This window comes from Staurois parvus, unplaced genomic scaffold (assembly GCF_062004578.1).
Source record: "Staurois parvus isolate SC_StPar_1 unplaced genomic scaffold, SC_StPar_1.0 ptg000145l, whole genome shotgun sequence".
NCBI lineage: Eukaryota > Metazoa > Chordata > Amphibia > Anura > Ranidae > Staurois > Staurois parvus.
In genome coordinates, this window is record NW_028317941.1 from 9,447,101 (window position 1) to 9,469,475 (window position 22,375).

At 44.0% G+C, this 22,375-nt stretch overlaps 1 protein-coding gene across 2 annotated transcripts in view; it reads left to right on the forward strand.

The window, feature by feature from the left end:
* The first annotated feature begins 6,304 nt into the window (after positions 1-6,304).
* Positions 6,305-22,375, forward strand: part of ASMTL (acetylserotonin O-methyltransferase like) — an 88,239-nt gene continuing 72,168 nt past the window's right edge. Inside the window, exons 1-2 of one of the 2 annotated variants that reach the window (XM_089673884.1) lie at positions 6,305-6,447; positions 20,473-20,594. In XM_089673884.1, the coding sequence (XP_089530010.1) occupies positions 20,502-20,594 (93 nt within the window). In that variant the 5' untranslated portion in view covers positions 6,305-6,447; positions 20,473-20,501. Of the gene's footprint in view, positions 6,448-14,488; positions 14,575-20,472; positions 20,595-22,375 lie in introns of those variants that run through there. The other variant, XM_089673885.1, reaches the window with a different exon arrangement.

Below are 22,375 nucleotides of genomic sequence, written 5' to 3' on the forward strand. Positions count from 1 at the left end.
GTTATAAACTTAGTTGGGCTCGTTATTTATAGCTTTAGGTTTGTATTGAAAGCATGGTGGAAGATTGATGTCAGGGGTCACAAATAGCACGTGCCAATTATGACCCTCCTTAAGCATAGGCAGAAGATTTTCTTGACAAATGCTCTTTTAATTTCTCACTGCTTGTGTAGCCATAAAAAAAGGTCAGGAGTTATCTACTAGTCATTTTATAGACTCCCATAGCTTTTCGAGGGGAAAATGTATGTGCACAGGTCATTAGAGGTACGAAAAATCACAGCACAGAGCGCTGGGCTGATGTTAACTTGGGTTAGGCATGCCAGAGATGTTTTCTGTGTCCTATTTTTGGTCAGCTGGGTTTGGGAAGAAATTGCTCACCAAACTCACACCCCAAAAACTGCAGCTGAGTACAGTGGAAGTGGTTTCAAGTCCCCCATGTCTTTCCCCTGGTTAAAAATTTCTGTATGGAAGATGTTAGGGTTTGCTAACATCTTCACTTTAAAAGAGTGCAGGCGTTCTCCTTGGGCCCCTGGAAAATTTTTATCAGGTTTGGGGTTGAATCTGCCGATGCCAGAGATACTCTTAACCCTTGATACAGCTATTCCCTTTCCATAAATAACATCTGACGACAATTTGTTTCCTCTAATGTCAAAAGTGCAGTTAGACCAAAACTATAGGGCGGGTGCTAAGCGATGCTTGCCATTTTAGCCAGTGTGCAGTCAACATGACAGCAAGTTTTCCTGGCCACGCAAACATTACATGAATAAATGCTGTGGCTTTGGGCAAGAGAGTGGAGAGGGAGTAGAACAGCTGGCCAGTTTTGGCTATTGTCTGTGCCACGTGTAGATTTATTAAGAAAAAAGAACCTCTGCTATGTATCTAAATGTTTTTATTTTTCTTTCAGCTGATTAATTGCTGGAGTACAAGGCAGAGGGAGACCCTGGGAAGCCTGTTGTGATTAGCTGTCTGGTGTCACAGGTGGGTTTGGAAAAGTGATCTTAACAATTGTTCCAAAATAAAATAATAAACATGTAAGACTTACCTGCTCTGCACAGTAGTTTGCCACAGAGTAGCCCAAATCCTTAATTTCATTGCTCCCCCACCAGCATTCCTTGGCCTCTCTCTCCTGTCTAGTGCCCCTGTTCTGGTGTGAGCCCAAGAAGACTCACTCATGAGCCACGTAGCCCAGAGAGCAAAGCCCATCAGGGTATATGGATGGGGCTCAACTTCAAGTAAGCATTAGTGTGCCTGAGGGGGGGGGGGACCTTATGCCTTTCCAAACACAGGAATGTTTACTTTAACTCCTGAAATGGTAGCAAAGTAAAAAGATATTCTAGCTAGCCTGCACTGAGAAGTGATTGTCATGATGAAATGTCAATGATTCTTTGCTCTCATTTTACAGGAGTGGTACTGCTTGCGGTTTCACCTTGGAGAAAGCCACCTTCATGTCCTCCACTTGTCTTCTGAAATGGTAAAGAATGAAAAAGACACTCTAGCTAGCCTGCACTGAGAAGTGATTGTCCTGATGAAATGTCAATGATTCTTTGATCTCCTTTTACAGGAGTGGTCCTGCTGGCAGTTTAACCTTGGAGAAAGCCACCTTCATGCACTCCACTTGCCTTTATTTGTGGCCAGTGGATATTTTGTGACACCAGGCAAGAACTGGCATCAAGGACCTGCATAAACACCCTGGCATGCCAGAGGTGGTTTGGAAGCAGCACAGCAACTTGACCATCCCTTTCCTCTGTGCTGCTTTTGGAGGTACACAATTGCTTCTCGTTCCTGAATGATCTTGCACCGGATATTGGAGTCCCCATATTTTCCAGATATGTTTGAGCCGTGTACTTGCAAACAGCATAGCCAGTTTTTGGTTTGCATAAAAGATGAGAGCTGGCAGCCATATCTTTCCATCAGGCCATGCATTTGCCTTTTTTTGTGTTTTGTCGAATAAAGACTATTTTGTGGTTCCTTAAAACAGTGTCATATCCTCTTGATTCTATTACCGAAACTTAAGATGGCCAGATAATATGCAATCTGATGAAAAGTCTGTGCAATTTCCTCAACATGTAGCTAAAGTCTGTAATAGAAGGACCCACCAGAACAATGCATTCATTTAGAATGGGCCAGGCCAGGGGCGGACTGACAACTCATGGGGCCCCCGGGCAATAGGGGATCATGGGGCCCCTGTGTCCTTGCCCAAACTCAAAAAAGCCTATGAAAAAGGTAGCAGGGACATCTCATGGGGCCCCCTACTGACCCCAGGCCCTCGGGCAGTGCCCGAGTTTCCAAATAGTCAGTCTGCCCCTGGTCAGATGAGACCAAAATAGAGATAATAGGGGCCAATCTATCTGCCAAAACCCGGCTGAATATCTTTAAATCATTGTTCATCACTGAAATATACCGTGTTCCAAATTATTATGCAAATTCTATTTAAGTGTCACAAAGATGAAATATTTTGTTTTTCAGTTTAACTCATGGATGGCATTGTGTGTCAGGGCTCTTTTGATCACTGAAAACAATCTCGGACACCTGTGATAATTAGATTGGCAGGTGAGCCCAATTTAAGGAAAAACTACTAAAGGAGGGTGTTCCACATTATTAAGCAGAGCACCATTTTCAAGCAATATGGGGAAGAAAAAGGATCTCTCTGCTGCCGAAAAGAGTGAAATAGTTCAATGCCTTGGATGAGGGATGAAAACATTAGATATTTCACGAAAACTTAAGCGTGATCATCGCACTATTAAGAGATTTGTGGCTGATTCAGAGCACAGACGGGTTTGTGCAGATAAAGGCACATTGAGGAAGATTTCTGCCAGATCCATGCATCGGATCAAGAGAGCAGCTGCTAAAATACCATTACATAGCAGCAAACAGATATTTGAAGCTGCTGGTGCCTCTGGAGTCCCACGGACATCAAGGTATAGAGTCCTCCAGAGTCTTGCAACTGTGCATAAACCTTCTATTCAGCCACCAATAACCAATGCTCACAAGCAGAAACGGCTGCATTGGGCAGAAAAATACATGAAGACTAATTTTCAAACAGCCCTGTTCACTGATGGGTGCCATGCATCCCTGGATGGTCCAGATGGATAGAGTAGTGGATGGTGGCTGGATGGCCACCCTGTTCCAACAAGGCTGCGACGTCAGCAAGGCGGTGGTGGAGTCATGTTTTGGGCCGGAATCATGGGAACAGAGCTGGTCAGCCCCTTTAGGGGCCCCGAAGGTGTAAAGATGACCTCTGCAAAGTATGTGGAGTTTGACTGACCCTGCAGCCTCTGACCCTCTCTTGTACTACCCCTGCAGCCTCTGACCCTCTCTTGTACTACGCCTGCAGCCTCTGACCCTCTGCTGCACTACGCCTACAGCCTCTGACCCTCTCTTGTACTACGCCTGCAGCCTCTGACCCTCTGCTGTACTACGCCTGCAGCCTCTGACCCTCTCTTGTACTACCCCTGAAGCCTCTGACCCTCTCTTGTAATACGCCTGCAGCCTCTAACCCTCAGCTGTACTATGCCTGCAGCCTCTGACCCTCTCTTGTACTACGCCTGCAGCCTCTGACCCTCTCTTGTACTACGCCTGCAGCCTCTGACCCTCTGCTGTACTACACTTGCAGCCTCTGACTCTCTCTTGTACTATGCCTGCAGCCTCTGCTCTGACCCTCTGCTGTACTACGCCTGCAGCCTCTGACCCTCTGCTGTACTACATTTGCAGCCTCTGACCCTCTCTTGTACTACGCCTGCAGCCTCTGACCCTCTCTTGTACTATGCCTGCAGCCTCTGACCCTTTGCTGTACTACACTTGCAGTCTCTGACCCTCTCCTGTACTACGCCTGCAGCTGTCAGGGCTCCCGGGTATGACCAGAGGTATGTGAACTGACGCAGGGAAACGCAGGCTTCAGATATGTTATAAACAATATAATTTATTAACACTAACAATACATAAACGTAGTGCAATACTAAAACATAACACAGTGCAAACGAACCAAACCAAACCACCCACAGATAACAAAACATACAGTGCAAGCGTAGTCAGGCCGGCCGGGTCAATAACAATCGGGCAGGTAGGAACAGAAGGATCAGGCAGAGAGTAGTCAGGTCACGAGCCGGGTACAGCAACTAACGGGCAGGTAGGTACAGGGGGTCAGGCAGAGAATGGTTGGGGTCACAAGCCAGGGATCAAACAGGAGAAGTCAGCAGAGGTCCGGATCAGGCAGGGTCAGCAACGAATCAGTCAGACAGGAACAGGGGCCCATAGAAAAGCACACACCAAGGCCCAGACTGCAGGTCTGGCCATCCCTTAAATACACCTGCATAATTAGCTTCAGGTGTTTGGCTGGCTGCAGGGTTGAGTCTCTGATTGCTGAGAGCACCCGCTGGCCAGCCCTGGTACTGCAGCCCACAAGGCAGGTGAGTCCCACCATTACTGGCAAGTCCATTCCTGACAGCAGCCTCTGACCCTCTCTTGTACTACGCCTGGAGCCTCTGACCCTCTGCCGTACTACGCCTGCAGCCTCTGAGCCTCTCTTGTACTACGCCTGCAGCCTCTGACCCTCTGCTGTACTACGCCTGCAGCCTCTGACCCTCTTCTGTACTACGCCTGCAGCTTCTGACCCTCTTTTGTACTACGCCTGCAGCCTTTGACCCTCTGCTGTACTACGCCTACAGCCTCTGACCCTCTGCTGTACTACACTTGCAGCCTCTGACCCTCTGCTGTACTACACTTGCAGCTTCTGACCCTCTGCTGTACTACACTTGCAGCTTCTGACCCTCTCTTGTACTACGCCTGCAGCCTCTGACCCTCTGCTGTACTACACTTGCAGCCTCTGACCAACTCCTGTACTATTCCTGCAGTCTCTGACCATAGTCCTGTACTAACTGCAGTAACCTCTAGAAACCAATCAGTGAGTGGTAATGATGTGCTGTAACCTTTAGCAACCAGTCAGAGTGAACCAGTTTTTTATGTTTACATTCAGTTTTTTTTTTAGATAAGTCTATGCTTGTGTTTATTTGTTTTTTTGGGATGTTGCGGTGGAGAGCAAAATTGCATGGGAGTGAGCCCAAGAGAATCTCAGACTTGGTTTAACCACACCCCATTTAAGCCACACCCAATGTTTAGCGTAATCTAAACTGCACCCATTTTTTCATGCGCCGCCATCCTCTTTTTGTTGATAGGCTACACCCATGAATGAATGCCCCACCCTAATTAACATACTGCTCCTCCTACACTGTCTTTCTGGTCATACAGGAAAAAAAGTGTCACAATTTTTTTTTTTTAAATGTTGGCAACTATGCTGTCCTCCCCATGTCACTGAAACTGCCATCCCCTAATTCACTGACACTTGCTGTGCCTTAACCTCTTCATGCCTGCCGACTGTAAATGTGCGGCCTCCCAGAGTCTGGGCCTAGACGCCGAGCGGCCGCACATTTGCGCTCTATTAAACAAGAACATATGTGCTGAGAGAGCGTGCACCGCGCGCTCCCAGCACACATGTCTGGTAGTCTCGTCTTTCAATCAGGACCTTTCCCGATCATGTGACCGCCGTGACGGCGTGTCACATTACCCTAAACCCCGCCCCACCTCCCGGCTTCTGAAACCCTTAAAGGGCTGGGAAGCGCCGGTGCAAAGGGGTTAAATCAGCACATGCGCTGTTGCTTCACAAGAAACCGATTTTCATAGCATACTAATCATGCCGCTACACCTGCAACCTTTGGCAGGCATTACAACTTGCAAAGTTTGCCAAGCTTCTCCATTCAAGTCAGTGAAAGCATGTCACAAACGTGACTTTTGTTTGTACTTGCAGTCTCCCAAGTCATAAAACATGTGAATGCACTGCAGAGACGTGCTACACTTTTTTTGTCAGACTTTTACTTTAACATCATTAGCAGTTAGGCTGACCATACACTATACAATTTTCTGTCTAATTTACATTAGATTTACCTTCAACTATGTAGCACAAGGACCTGTCTAATTAGATACAATTGAAAGTGTTGTTTAGGTTTGACCTCATATTATATGGTTTTTGGTAAATCTAAAGCAAACTTCTCAAGAAAGAAAATTGTGCAATGTATGGCCAGCCTTACACAGTCTATAGAGCTGTAAGCTGACTTAGACTACAAGAAAATGGCCGACTCTATCACATGACTGTACTGAGCATGCTCATTCTTTAGCCAGGCGTCTGGTGGCCATGTTAGGGTTTGGCAGTTTTGACAATCGAGGATTTTGCAGCAATGTATATGCGGGAAATATATGAGTTACATTATACGGTCTGCTATAGGTCACCATTTTCTGAGTGGGCTAACATAATCTTGGTTTTGATTTATGTTTTGGAAAGCATTGGAGCCTCAAACTACCATTGTCAGCTGCCAATGAGAGAGCAAGGGGCTTGCCTTAGTAAGTCACGTGTCATTTTACGGCTGCTTCCCTGTCCAGGTGTAGGAAGAACTGGAGTCAGTAAGTGCTGCATGGAATGTATTCCTATGTACATAATGTCTGCTATCTGTGTGGCAGCAATACAATGGATGACATAACTTTAGTACTAGATAAGTATGTGAGAAGAGATTACATGGCTTTCAGTGAAGAGAAATGGGAAAATGTAAAATACAATGGGGAGGTTTCACACAGTGAATTGAGTGTCTTATAGGTTTAAAGGGCTAATTTACATTTACAATACATTTTTAGTGGATTCAAGAGAGTAGTGTTTTGGGTGATCAGTGCTGTCCTGAGTATAAGTTAGGTTAGATGGTGTGTTCAGTGTGACCCCATCATTGCAGGAAGTGAGTGCAGCTGCAGTATTGCCCATCCACAAATCTGCACATGAGCAGCATGCACTCTCTATTCTGAATAAAAGAGAGGGAGAATGTACTGCATGTATGTGGATGAAGGAAAGTACACTGCATATATATCAATTGGTGGATGGAGAACGCACTGCGTGTATGTGGATTGGTGGACGAAAAAGAGAGCGCACTGCGTGTATGTGAATTGAAGAACGAGGGAGAGCACACTGTGTGTATGGGAATAGGCGAACGAGGGAGGGCGCACTGCGCGTATGCGGGTTGGCGGACGAGGGAGGGCGCACTGCGCGTATGCGGGTTGGCGAACGAGGGAGGGCGCACTGCGCGTATGCGGGTTGGCGGACGAGGGAGGGCGCACTGCGCGTATGCGGGTTGGCGGACGAGGGAGGGCGCACTGCGCGTATGCGGGTTGGCGAACGAGGGAGGGCGCACTGCGCGTATGCGGGTTGGCGAACGAGGGAGGGCGCACTGCGCGTATGCGGGTTGGCGGACGAGGGAGGGCGCACTGCGCGTATGCGGGTTGGCGGACGAGGGAGGGCGCACTGCGCGTATGTGGGTTGGCGGACGAGGGAGGGCGCACTGCGGGTTGGCGAACGAGGGAGGGCGCACTGCGCGTATGCGGGTTGGCGGACGAGGGAGGGCGCACTGCGGGTTGGCGGACGAGGGAGGGCGCACTGCGCGTATGCGGATTGGCGGACGGCGCACTGCGCGTATGCGGACTGGCAGACGAGGGAGGGTGCACTGCGCGTATGCGGACTGGCGAACGAGGGAGGGCGCACTGCGCATATGTGGACTGGCGAACGAGGGAGGGCGCACTGCTCGTATGCGGACTGGCGAACAAGGGAGTGCGCACTGGCGAACGAGGGAGGGCGCACTGCGCGTATGCGGACTGGTGAACAAGGGAGGGCGTACTGTCTGGATTGGTGGATGAGGGAGAGCATGCTCCACGTGTGGGGATTGTTTGGTAAGGGAGAGCAAATTGTATTATGCTTTGCTGGGGTTTTTTTTGCCTTCCTCTGGATCAACTGTGGGTGTAGGATTATAACTTTTTTTTGTTATGGTTGAACTGGATGGACTTTTGTCTTTTTTCCAGCCAGACTAACTATGTTAGAGTGTGCGGCACATGTGAGAATTGGTGAACGACAGAGAGCATGCTGCATGCGTGGGGATTGGTGGATGAGATAGTGTGCTGCATGTGTGGGGACTGATGGATAAGGCATATGGTGATTGGTGAATGAGGGAGAGTGTGCTGCGTGTGTGGTGACTGACGGGTAAGGCGTATGGTGATTGGTGAATGAGGGAGAGTGCGCTGCGTGTAGGGGGATTGGTGGACGAGGCGTGTGGTGAATGAGGGAGAGTGCGCTGTGTGTGTGGGGATTAGTGGACGAGGCTTGAGGGGATTCGTGAATGAGGGAGAGTATGCTGCGTGTGTGGGGATTGGCACACAAGGCTTGTGGGGATTGGTGAATGAGGGAGAGTGCGCTGCGTGTGGGGATTGGTGAATGAGGGAGAGTACGCTACATGTGTGAGGATTGGTGGATGAGGCTTGGTGAATGAGGGAGAGTGTGCTGCGTGTGTGGGAATTGGTGGAAGAGGGAGAGTGCACTGGGCTTGTGGGGATTGGTGGGCAAGGGAAAGCGCGCTGAGCGCGTTGGGATTGGTGGGGGAGGGAGAGCATACTGGGCGCTTGGGGATTGGTGGGGGAGGTTGAGCTTACTGGGCGCTTGGGGATTGGTGGGGGGAGGGAGAGCATGCTGGGCGCTTGGGGATTGGTGGGCGAGGGAGAGCACACGGGGATTGGTGGACGAGGGGGAGCGCACTGGGCACGCAGGGATTGGTGGACAAGGGAGAGCGGGCTAGGTGCGCTGGGATTGGTGGACAAGGGAAGGCACACACGTGTGTATTTGTGAACAAGGGAAAAGATTTGTGGAGGAGGGAGAGCACGCTGCTAGGGTAAGGGAGAGTTTACAGTATACAACTTTAATGTTAAAGGGTATCCTTAGGCAAAACCTGGCATAGAATGGAAGGGTTGGATCCTCTGTCAAGTTTGTATTGCTCTTTGTGTCCCCATTGGGGAGATTCCCTGTTTTTGTAGTGGTGGTGTTTGTAACTAAGAAAGTGAGGGACATTTCAGACCTTTAGGGCTGTCTTCAGAAGAGGAAATGGGAAATCTTCCAGTGGGAACACCATAGCTCTTAAAGATGGGTGGTGGGATGGGTAAGCATATGAGTGTTTCTTTGCAGAAGAACCCTCTTTTTTACTTTTTAATGTTGTAACGGGGTTGCTTTAAGGTGCCACTAAAATTCAATGACATAATGTTAGGAAACAGAAAGTACAGTGATGGTTGTACATATGTTCATACATCTGATCGTTTCTTTGCAGAAGAACCCTCTTTTCTACTTTTTAATGTTGTAACGGGGTTGCTTTAAGGTTTCACTAAAATTTGCTGACATAATGTTAGGAACCAGAAAGTACAGTTAAAATCACACCTTTAATGAAATAGCATAAAGAACGCAGTTCAGAAACGTAGTCAAAAACAGAAGCCAGGGTTTGGAAGTCAGAGTGGGTAATCAGATGAGCTAGGGTCAGGAAACCAGAAGTCAGCATAGTCAGGAACAGAAATCGGAAGAGAAGTCAGCCAGACCGAGTTATTCACAGAAACACACTGGAGATCATAGACCACGCAAGGGCAAGTAGGAAGTGAGCTAAGCTGTTAAAAAAGTTAAAAGGGCTGACTGTAGGCTGGACTAATGAGGCAGGTAAAGATATACAGGTGAGTCACTGTGTAGCTCGTAATTAACCGACTTCTGAGCACTGAAAGAAAAGAGCTGCTCAGGGAGCACCAAGCTTGAGCGGAAACCATATATGGAAAACATGGAGCAGGGCAGGAGCATGTATGTCTGAGGACGAGACCCAAGAGCATTTCTCCGGACCGTAATCCCTTCAGTTAACTAGATATTGTATGCGTCCACGAAACCTACAGGAGTGAATGATAGATTGTATCTCATATTTCTGATGGTTGTCAACCTGGACCAGGCAAGGGCATGGTACCAAGTTGCTATAGCAGTTACACACCAAAGGTTTTAATAGGCAGACATGGAATATATTGGAAATACGCATGTTGGAAGAAAGATCTAATGCGTATACCACTGGGTTTACCTTATGGAGTATACTGAAAGGCCCAATATGCTGAGGCGCCAGTTTTAGTGAGGGAAAACATCAGCGGTTAGGGGAAGACAGCCAGACCCTCTCCCCAACTTGGGAGGAGGGTGCAGGTAGGAGTCGGTGGTCAGCAAGGAGTTTGTACCTTTCTCTGGAATGTTGAAAGGATCTGCACCCAAGTGGAGCGGAGTTCCCGAAGATGTTCTTCTAATGCAGGAATTCCCTGTGGTACTAATGTATCAGCCAGCATGGATGGCTGGAACCCATAGTTTGCCATAAACCGTGATAATCGGGAGGTGGCATTGATGACGTTATTGTGAGCAAACTCCGCCCAAGGTCTGACCAGTTGTTGTGGTAATCTGTAATGTAGCAATGTAGGAACTATTCCAGATTTTGGTTGAATCTGGAAGGTGTCGGGGTGTTTTGTTCTTAGCACACATGGGACAAGTGGCTACAAATGCGTTTCCATCAGGACGGACACTAGGCCACTAGAATTGTTGAGACATAGACCATATGAGTTGATTTTTCCCTGGGTGCCCAGCTGCTTTGGGAGAATGGTAGGTCTGGAGCAAATCAGTGCAGAGATTCTTGGGGACAAAACAGCGGTCATGAGGTTTTCCAGGAGGAGAATTGATCTGAGAAGCCTGAATTTTCTCACCCAAAGCTGAAATGAGACTAGTGCGAATAGTGGCCAAAATGTGGTCAGGCGGTATCACAGGAGTAGGAACAGACTCCATTTTTGAAGAGGAGGAAAACTGCGATAATGAATCTGCTCTGATTTTCTTCGTGCTGGGTGGGAATGAGACCATGTAATTGAAGCTTGACAGAAAAATGGCCCACCTAGCCCTTCTAAGAGATAAGCGTTTGGCCTCAGACAAGAAGGTGAGATTCTTATGGTCAGTCAAAACGAAGACCGACACAGTAGTACTCTCAATGCCTTCATTCTTTAAGAGCTAAAATGATGGCTAATTATTCTGTGTCCCCAATTTTATAATTGCCCTAGCCAAGGCTTTGTCAGAAAGCATCGAAAAAATGAAGCCTTTGTTTAAGTAGCAAGAGCCCGTCCATGACACATTCTCCCAATCTAGCCATTTTTGCCAGCTTAGTTAATTAACTGATATCTAGAAGTCACCGAGGACACCGTTAGGAAAGACTTCTCAGGGGCTAGTTAGAAAACTTGCCCGAACTATTGTAGTGATAATTCAGCATACCTCCCATCCCTGCTCCATATATTAGACATGAACAGACATCTAAACCTGTCTTTTGTGTTGAGGGACCCAGGGTACTGAAGCCAGTGTGTGGATCCTGCCTGCATACCCAACCATCATGTGTTGTCTATAATCATATTTTTCCTGCAGACCTGTTCAAAGCCAAGTACTGGTCATGCAGAAAAAAATAAACATATTTCTTATGGTCCAGCCAAAACCTTTATTATAGCTGAAAACAGAATGAGGAAATGTTAAAAAGTTTGCCTGGTTTTAAATCTGTCTGTGTACCTGCTGATGGTTCACTCTCACTTTCCCTCCTGATGATCATTGCCATTGGAACAAGTGAGGGGAAATGTAATAATGAACAGCTGTCACCAGAACAAGTTTAAAGGAGAAATCTCCCAATGAAGACACTTGTTGAAGGAGGTTGTTATTCTCACTTCTGGTTGTTGCCTCAGGACAGCAAATTAGAAGAAATCGAGGTACAATTAAAACCTTACCTCATCGTCCAAAACAAGAAAAAAACTTTCAGTTTAATCTTGTAACTAAAGGGCAGTGAGTTTAGTCCAGAGAATGTGTAGTAAGATACAGTAAATATGTTTTTGAGTGATGTGATGTTCATTATTCTGCAGTTTTCTGTTTGACAAGAACCTTGAAATCCGTGTTTCACAGATTGTAAAGTGATGTCCACATAATCCAATAGTCAATATGTAATGTTTGAATTGTAGCTAGATAATGCTCTGCAGGTTAAACATCCATTTTGCCCATTCATCAAACTTCTGGAAAGCACTGACCAAAGTCTGAACTCCATTAGCAGACTGTAAAACAGACATGTTTCACTTTCCGTCACCGACTGACCCTATCTGCAATGTATCGAAGAACTTGGCATCCTATATTTTGCTATGTGAAAGCATTACAGTTCTCATTGCACCAGCACAATTTTGTAAAAGAAAATAAAAAAAGAATAAGGGTTTTTTACCAGAGTTAAAGTGGAACTTTAGTCAGAAAATTAAGTCCTGATAGATCACTTAATGCTGGCCCCTTTTGCAGGTATTATTATGCAAAATGTTACAGATAAGTGCCTATACTGTTTAAAATCCAGTAATGCACTGTATCATCCTGCTCTGCCCATGCTCAGATGCTCTCTATTCAGGGCACTGTGCTGAAAATCAGAGCCACAAGAGGCTGAACTGCAGACAAACTAATGATTTACTGATGCTCAGGGGCTATGGGATTCAGCAAAATGGCAGCCTCTTTTAAGGAAGAGGAGCAATGCATGGAAGCAATTTACAGCACACAATAATCTGGTAGCATAATTAGTAATGTGGAATGTATTTGAAATAAATAAATAAATATTTTCCTTGCTAAAGAACATTTTTTATCAAGTTGTTATGGGAAAAGTTCTGTTTTGACGTACATATTCACAAAAGCTGCATACTTATGAAATATATACTCAGTAAAGTTGAAAAATATAATTAAGATAAATATAGCCTATGTAACCTATACCAATCTGTTATTTTCCATTGTGGCATCAGCCGCAGCTGCCTCAACACAATGGCGCTGGCAAACAGTGATGGCATCTGATAGGATGCCGTCACTATTTTTAGCCTAAATCATTTCCACCTTGCTCATTTGTTTTTTAACTTTACTTTTGTTGAGCTGGATGGTTCTTGTAGGGCTACCTGTTGCTCAAAATCTGGTTGAATTGTTTTGGATGTTGAGCAGTCGAATCCCCAAGAGCTGCAGATTGCACAGCTCAACTGGTGAGGAAATGTTGGATCTGCTCTCACATAGAGAGTAGCTGTCCTTCTCTGCAGCCTAATTTTTTGCTTGTTCTGGAGAACTTAAAAAGGCATACAGATGGTGAGCTGTATGCAAACCCTAAGGATTTAACTTCCTGTTTGCTTCATTTTGGTATGGTAAATAAAGCATTTTATTATATCTGTTCAATAAGTGCAAAAAATAAATTTTGCTCATAATTTCCCATGCACTACTACTCCCAGGCAGTGTTATCAATCCTGCCTAGTTCACTTTTGTCCACCACAGAACACCTCCACTTGTTAGGGAATGAGAGAGGAAGGTGGACTTACAGTGAGGAACAGAAGTATTTGAACGCCCTGCGATAACTTCTTCCATGAAATACCTTGAACCTCTGCTATGCACCTCAATGTGTCTAGGAATCGGACACGTTTTCTACTGAAATACAATTATTAGTAATGTTTTCCCTGAAGCAAGCATCGTTATATTGTAAAGCACTGAGCAAACTGTTGGTGCTATATAAATCATGTATAATAATAATATTAATGAACTAACCCCTTAGTATTATAAAGCATCCCGAATTCTCATTTGCCAGAATGTACCCAATTATGCATGGGCCAGATCTGTGTGCCCATATAGGACCTCCCAGCGGCTGTTCTATGGACAAGGTACACTTTTATTTATGCCTGATGTATGTTGAGCTGCATTAGTCAATACGTTGCAATGGCCAGCAATATTTGGACCCAAACCACATGAGCTCAGGTATCCAAACATGAATGTTCCTTCATAGCAAACCTCCATTATGTACTGTATGGGCCTGGCCCATTCTAAATGAATGCATTGTTCTGGTAGGTCCTCCTGTTACAGACTTTAGCTACATGTGGAGGAAATTGCACTGAGTGTTCATCAATCAGATTGCATATTATCTGGCCATCTTAAGTCTAGGAAATGGAATCAAGAGGATATGTCACTTTCTTTTAGGAACCAAAATAGTATTTATTCGACACAAAAAAAGGCAAATACATGGCCTGATGAGAACACATGCCTGCAAGCTCCAAATTGGTTGGAAAACCAAAACCAGGCTCTGCTCTTTGCCAGCACACGGCTTAACCACATCTGGAAAATATGGGGACTCCAATATCCGTTGCAAGTTCATTCAGGAACGAGAAGCAATTATGCAGCCCCAAAAGCAGTATAGAGGAAAGGGATGGTTTGAAGGGCATGGGAATATGCTTTTTATTCATTTTAACATTGTAAGCAGTTAAAGTATACAATTTAACATTTTGCAAAAACGGAATTACACTATATATTTTATTCATATATCACTTGCATGAGCACTCTGGAGTCCTATGAAATGCTTCCTTAAGCCATGAGGACATTCAGGAGAATGTGGTAAATGATATCCTAGGAAGTATGCTTCAGGAGTGTTCACTGTTCATTGTTCACTATTTTTGCACTATATGAATTTTGCTCTTATTTTGAGTTGCATTTATGTATATAGAAAGGGTATGATTTTTTTAAATTTATTTATTAAGGTAATGCACTGTCTGAGTTTTTTTCCTTTTTTGTGAGGTATTTTCTGTCCTTTTAAGAGCCATTGGAGGGGTCAGCACCAGATGATTCGATACGTTGGATTGTGGACACTTATTTTTGTTGAAGTGACTTTACTTACATGCTTTTTTGATTTGAGTGACTTATATATACTTTTTGGGATTGGATATAATGTTTGGAATTTTTTACACTTTGAATTATTTGGGTTTATTATAAGGGTTATGGTGTAGAGTATTTATTTACATATTAGATTTTTTGTATGCTTGGGAGCTTTGACTGAGGCCTTGGGAAATGTGCCTGGAGCACACAGAAAAAGTGCTCTTGGCACATATGCGTACATTATACACACATATATGGCAGGTCTAAACATGAAGGCCCAGGTACTGGGATGCTTAAGATCTGTGACCAATAAATACCACAGTGCTAATATGCAGATAAACAGGAAGTAACATGTGTATGCACATGTGCGCTAAGTGATGTACAGCTAGCCCCAGCAAATCTACACATTGGCCTGTTAAAAAAAAAAACCTATAGCATCTACCTATCACATCACCCCCACATGCTATGAACATTAGAGCAATGGCCACACTTTGCAAATGAGCACAGCTCCACTGTGGAGAACAGAGATCTCGCCATATATTTTTCCAGAAAATCTGTGCTTCCAGTTCCCACTATCACTTCCAGGTGCACGCAAATCTCCTTCCGCAAACGTGATGACGTATTTCCGGTCTGGCATTCGCTCTGGTGCTTTCTTGTACACCATAGTGGTTTTCCCTGTATGCACGATTGCCGATGTGACATTGCCGAATATATGTTCTTATGCAGCACAGGGCCAAAGGCAAAACACATTTAAGTCCCAAATTTTTACTGTTAGGAGGATTGTTTCAAAATAATGCCTAGCTGCACATTGAACACTACTTATCCATCTGCTGCATTCATTGTTACATAACATTCAGTCTTGTGGTGCAATAGAGTGCTTTTGGTTAGGTACATACTTACATATGTGCACTCTAAATATTTGTGCATACTATTATATAGGTCAAAAAAAGTGGTGTGGGTGTGAATACATTCAACTAGAACATGTAATCAATAAACTATTCAAACAATACATAGTGCAAAGATTTATTGATGCAATACATAGTCAACATTTATTTTGACAGCAGCAAGTAGGTACATTCAATTTCTTGGGGAAAAGAAACCAGGAGGATTTATGTTGCTAAAATAGAATGGCCCTGCTCATAAGAGCTTGCAATCTAAAGGATCACGCCTTATAATGACCAGTGCTTTAACGGTACAGCAGCAAAGAAACGGGTAATATGAATCAGGCAACATTTTCAGGGCCATAAACTTAGCACACACCATCAGTTGGTCAGATGCAGGATTCTCTATCCACAAAATAGTCCCGAGATCAAAATAAATAAAACAGCATAATAAAGTGCAAATATCACAGCCAACACCTCCCACCTCCCCAAGTACCACACGCATACATTTCTGATTATGTTTGGCATAAAGCTGCATTTCGGTCTAAATAAGCAAGCAAATTCTATCCAAGTTAGGAGTTGTAAGAGCAGAGCAATTGACATTTGTTAGTATTACAAACAAGGTAAGTATTAACAGATGCTCCCAAACCATAAACACGATCATAGTAGAATAATACACCACAAAACACACTTTAGAAGGACAAAATGCAAAACATTTACAGCCCACATCAAAACACAGCCTTAGTGGGGTCTTGGACAATTAGGCACAATATCTCTTCCTTACCCCCCAAAACCACCACAGGCTGGTATACAGGCCCCACAAATCAGAGTTCATTAGCATGCCCAGAAATAAAGCAACAGTAAAACAAGTGTACCTGTGCAGCATACAACAGAACATTGAACAGGGATGTGAAGGGGAACCCCATGGCAAAATTTATTGGCACTATGGGCACAATTCACTAAAGCTTATCACATGAGTTATGTCAGTCACATGACCACATCTCGCATGCGATACTGAAAATGTCAATTCACTATTGCTAGTATACGCTATTTACCGAAAATAGCAAAAACACTCTGGAAATACCGCATAAAAAGACCTTAAAGTCAATTCACAAAAGGAAATAAATATTTAAATGCATGAGTTATTTATGTAGTGGTCCAGGCATGCTGTATGTACTGGTATCTGTCAGTACTGTCATGGATTGTTAAGGAATGGGGGGTCGTGGAGTCCCCCCAAACCTAGGAGCCATCAGCTGTCAGCAGGGTTCCCCACGGACAGCTGAACAAAGGATGGAAATGAAAAAAGAATTAAAAAAACAGCGTTGGGTCCCCCCTCCCATCCATACCAAGCCCTTCGGGTCTGGTTTGGGATTTGAGAGGAACCCCCACACCAAAATTTAAACAAAAAAAAATGGCGTGCCCCCCAATTCCATACCAGACCCTTATGTGAGCATGCAGCCCTCCTGAACTATACCAGGCCACATGCCCTTTTGGAAAGGGTTTGTCAAGCCAAGAGTTGAGATTCCAAAGAAAAAGAGTAAGAGCGTGTGTGAGTGAGGAGGAGGGGGGGAGTGCCCTTTGGGCTAAGTCACACAATGGGCACAATTCACTACGCGGTATCTTACCGCATCCAATTATGTGGTAGGATCCCACACAGCATTTTTTTTTTTTTTTTAAAGTTTGCGTTCCCTAAAAAATGCTACTAATATACAGCATGAGTTATTTTATCAAGTCATGCAGCCGTTTAGTAGTTTAAAGCATGCGTTTATGTTGCAGCTGCCAGTGGGGTTTCCCACTGAGAGCTTAATATAAAAGAAAGAATTGCTGGCAATTTAAAAAAAAAAAAAAACATACAAAAGCCCTTCAGGTCTGATTTAGATTTTTGAGAGGAAAATCCACACCAGATACTAATCCGAGCATGCAGCGCAGCAGGTCAGGAAAGGGGGACGAGCGAGTGCCCCCTCCTGCACCATACCAGGCCACATGCCCCCAACATGTGGGGGGTGCTTTGAGGCGGGGAGGCCTCTGGAAGCCCCCTTTAGCAAGGGGGCCCCCAGATCCCCCCTCCCATGTGAATGTGTATGGGGTACCCGGTACTGCTACCCATTCCCAAAAAACAAAAAGTGTAGTGTAAAAAAAGACAAGAGACAATCTTTGACAAGTCCTTTATTAAAAAAGAAAACTAAAAGAATGTCCCCCTGCAGTAGATCCAACATCAATCACGATGTCTGCCGCCACCCGAAAAAAGACTAAAAAAAGTCTCCGTTCCTGGCCATCTGTCTGCTCTGCAGTCTTGACAGTTCTTAAATATGTAAGGGACGGGGCCACCTGGGGACATCAGGCATGTGACTTCACCCCTTGTGACATCCATGAGCTAGCATTCCCCGATTGATGATGTCACCTGGGGCGGGGTCATATGGGTGATGTCCCCGGGTGGCCCTGACCCTTACATATTTAAGAACTGTCAAGTCAGCGGAGCAGACAGACGTGCAGAGACTTTTAAAAAAATATATTTTTTCGGGCCTTCGGCAGCAGGCATCGTGATTGACATTGGATCTACTGTGGGGGACATTCTTTTACTTTTTAATAAAGGGCTTGTCAAAGACCGTGTACTTTCTTTTTTCAGACTACACTTTTTGTTTTTTGTGAATGGGTAGCGGTACCATGTACCCCATACTCATTCACATGGGGGCGGGATCTGGGGAGTAAGCCCCTTGCCCGCAGTCCCCCATAACCACAGCCAAGGGTTGTGGGGAAGAGGCCCTTGTCCCCATCAACATGGGGACAAGGTGCTTTGGGGAGGGGAGCCCCCCCACCTGCCATAAAGCACCCCCCCATGTTAAGGACATGTGGCCTGGTATTGTTCAGGAGGGGGGTGGGGGCGCTCACTAGTTCCCCCCACCCCCTTTCCTGACCTGCCGGGCTGCATGTTTGGATAATGGTCTGGTATGGATTTTTGGGGGGGACCGCACACCATTTTTTAACTTTAATTTGGGCTTGGGGCTTCCTCTCAAAATCCGAACCAGACCCGAAGGGCTTGATATGGATGGGAAGGGGGACCCCTCGCCTTTTTTTTTTTTGATTGTCGACCTTTGTTTATTTTTAGATTCAGCTGTCAATAATACTGTGTATATTATCTAGATCTTCGAAATGTGATATATCAAATTCACAACATTTCGAGTGAAATATACAGAAATATGAGTAAAGTTCATGTAAAACCATTACAGAAAATCATTACAAAGGATAAGAAACATAGTATAAATAAAACCATGATATAATAGAAAAGGAAATCCACTTCCAAACAGATATACAGGGCTTCACTTGGGGTCCAATTTAAACTAGAAAAGCTTCAATTTCTGGGGAAATTGTGTGAAGTGTTCTTGCCTCCACCAGTAGTCTACAACTGGAGTGGGTGGAGTAACTGGGTGGAGTGGCTTGTCATTCTGCTGCCTGCTCACACACCTGGGTTCCTATGGCAACTCACTCTACAGCAAGGGCAGAGAAGAGCAGTTAAAAACAAACTGCTCCAACTTGCTCACTTCACTGACGGTTGCCATCTTCAAACGGTTGTAGTTTAAAAATTGTAAATCCTACACCGAAGAGCTTTATATTGTGAGAATCACAAGACCCAGACCTACATTTTGATGCATAGTATGTCTCTGAAATATTAAAAATGAAGGCACAGTTTAGATATTGCCCTTCAAATTTGAGGTGGCTAGAGTGGAGTTTCAATGAATGTCAATGGGCAGCGTGAGTTGCAAACAAATGGTCATATTGCGAAAACTATCAGGACTATGGCTTAGCCGTGGATATTTTTAGTGGCAGCGGGGATAGCTGAACGTTTTGATACAAGGTTTGTGTAGGTGGGCTTGAAAATGAGGGAGTGATGGCAGTTTAGAAAGCATGTCCTGATTTTTCTGCTCACACTCTAGTTTTGAACATTCCGCCATTCATTCCTATGGGACCAATTTCACCACAAAAACGTCGATATTTTGTGAACCATTCGGCGAAACGTTCCACAAAGTAATAGCACACCAATCGGGAACAATTCGCACGTTTCAGTATATTACTGTCTATGTAGTGTAAAAACTGTGGGAGGAGTTAGGGTGGTAAATTTGGCTATAATAATAAGAATATATATGTGAGATAACAGTAATTGGTCATGCCATGCAAGAACACTTAATAATGTTGTGTGAAAATGATACTCTACTCCCAAAGAAATATGTCAGGGCCAGATTTGGGAACCAGTGTAGATTCTTGTGTGAAAATTAAATGCCCCAATTGTACCTGTTTTAGCCCAAACCACCTGAGACATAGTTATATGAATTCCCTTATCGGATAACCCAGATCTCCAGATTGTAAGACGTCAATAGCAAAGGTTACACCAAATATGAATCACACCAGGGTATCATAACAACCTCCATGCCCACCAGGTTCTCTGCTGGCTGTCCGGAGAGTGCAGTTCTCCACAATAAGATTCACAGTAAAATACAAAAGACCAAAGAGTAATTTTGTTAAAAACACCAATTTATTTCATGCAAATATACTCACAAGCATGTCAGGCCTATGGTGTGATGACATCATAGACCACTAACCCCTTCCTATGTGTTTAGTTTATGCAAGGAACCTCTGCAGGTGACTTTGGGCGTGGAGGTTATTACCATATTCTGATATTATTGTTTGATTTATATTTAATATGCCTTTTTATTCCACTATACTGGTGGTTTTATTTATTGATGCTGATATTATTTGTATCACTTTATTTGCTCTCATTGTGATATTTATGGTCAGAGGTTCTGCACGCTCTTTTTGTTTATGATTTTGTTTTTTTGTATTCGGAACGTAGTGTGCATCCTTATTATCTAGCATCGAGCGCATAATTCTTTGGTGGTTTATTTAAATCTAACCTATAAGGAGACTGTCAATTTTTACTTTCTACTATTATTACACTAAAATGAATGTGCTTGTAGTTGACTTTCAGACTACATGTTTTATATATTGTTTTTTTTTTTTATATCCGCTTAGGAGGCTAAAGTGCTATTTACAGAAGAAAAATGTTGCTGAATCCAGTCATTTCAAAGCTGGCAGGGAAGAGGGTTGTACTGGCCAGTGCATCTCCACGAAGACAAGATATACTTTCCAATGTGGTATGTAAATTGTGATTGATATTTAACTACTTGGTAACATGCACCAAACCCAATCTCACAACTTTGCAGTAATTTTTTGATTTGATTAAATATTGCATTGAAGTGATATGTTAATAAATAATGCTTGGCATAGTATAAAGCCTTTCAAGACTTGTTCTTTTAAGTGTCTATATACTGCCTCATGTATCACTAATTTTGATTTGGATATTCTGAAAAGAAGATTTCTTTACACTTTACATGTGTGAGAGCAGGAACATATTGTTTCAACCTGAGAAGCAAGAAACATCAAAAACGTACACTCACCGGCCACCTTATTAGGTACACCTGTTCAATTGCTTGGTAACACAAATTGCTAATCAGCCAATCACATGGCAGCAACTCAAAGCATTTAGGCATCTAGACGTGGTGAAGATGACTTGCTGAAGTTCAAACCAAGCATCAGAATAGGAAAGAAAAGGGATTTAAGTGGCTTTGAACGTGGCATGATTGTTGGTGCCAGACAGGCTGGGCATTTAAAAAACTGCTGATCTAGTGGGATTTTCACGCACAACCATCTATAGGGTTTACAGGGAAGTCCGAAGAAGAGAAAATATCCAGTGAGCTGCAGTTGTGTGGACAAAAATGCTTTGATGCCGGAGAAGAATGGGCAGACTGGTTTGAAATAATGGAAAGGCAACAGTAGGGTCAGAATTTGGCATAACCAAAATGAAAGCATGGTTCGATTCTGCCTTGTATCAATGGTTCAGGCTGGTGGTGTCAAACTGTGCTAGCCAAGTTAAAATTGCAGAGGCAATCAAACGTAGCATTATGGATGTGGTATGTGTAGAGCTTGTTGGATGCAATGGTAGAATGTAGGTGTGCTGTTAAGATTGTAAAAATGCTGCTCAACCACTTGTTTTAGACATTTGTGTGAAAGAGCCCATAGTGCAAAACTGACCTGTTTTGCTTATCCCTCTGCTGTAACTCAATTGATTACAATATAATGAACCACTAAAGGTTACCTATTTAATTACCACCTGTAGGGTAACTAAACTGCCTTGCAGGTTTCTTCTGGAGGCCCAGGCTCTGGTAGGACCACTCCATGTTGTGCTCAGGTGCTCCAGTGTTATGCTCAGGGCACACATGTGCTTTATGGACAATACGCAATAAATCATGGGGCATGTAGCCTGAAGCATCAGATTCAATCCATTTGTACAGTGTGCGCTCCCTGACCAGAAGTTCAGGAAAGCAAAATTAAGAGGGATACAGTGAGTAGGTGAGGGTATGTGATGCAAAATGCAGAGATAAAACAACTGTTTTACAGCTAGTTATGTGGAGCTAGAGGTAAAACACTGGGCTTAACCCCTTCACGCCTAAGGATAAAACAAATCTTAAAGCCTAAGTAAAATTTTACTTTGACATGTGGTAGTAAAACCGTACATATCATCACAACTACTTTGTACATCCAGGAGAATTGTACCATGTTTTTTATCAGGACACATTGGGCTTTCATTTGGTGGTAAATGGTAATGGATATCTCCTGTTGTGTTTTTTTTAATTATTATCAAACGAAAACTGGTCCAAAATTGTAAAAAAAAAATATATTTTTTAAATTTAGCTTTGTGTTTCTTGTTACTACCATAACCTACCACCAAAGAACAACCCAATATAAATTTCCCAGTTCTTGAGGATCGCAGCGATACCATATATGTGTATGTTATTTGTTGTTTGTACCTCTACTACAGCCCAGAAACAATAGTGTGCATTTTGTTTTTGTTTTTTTTTACCTGAAACACACTGAT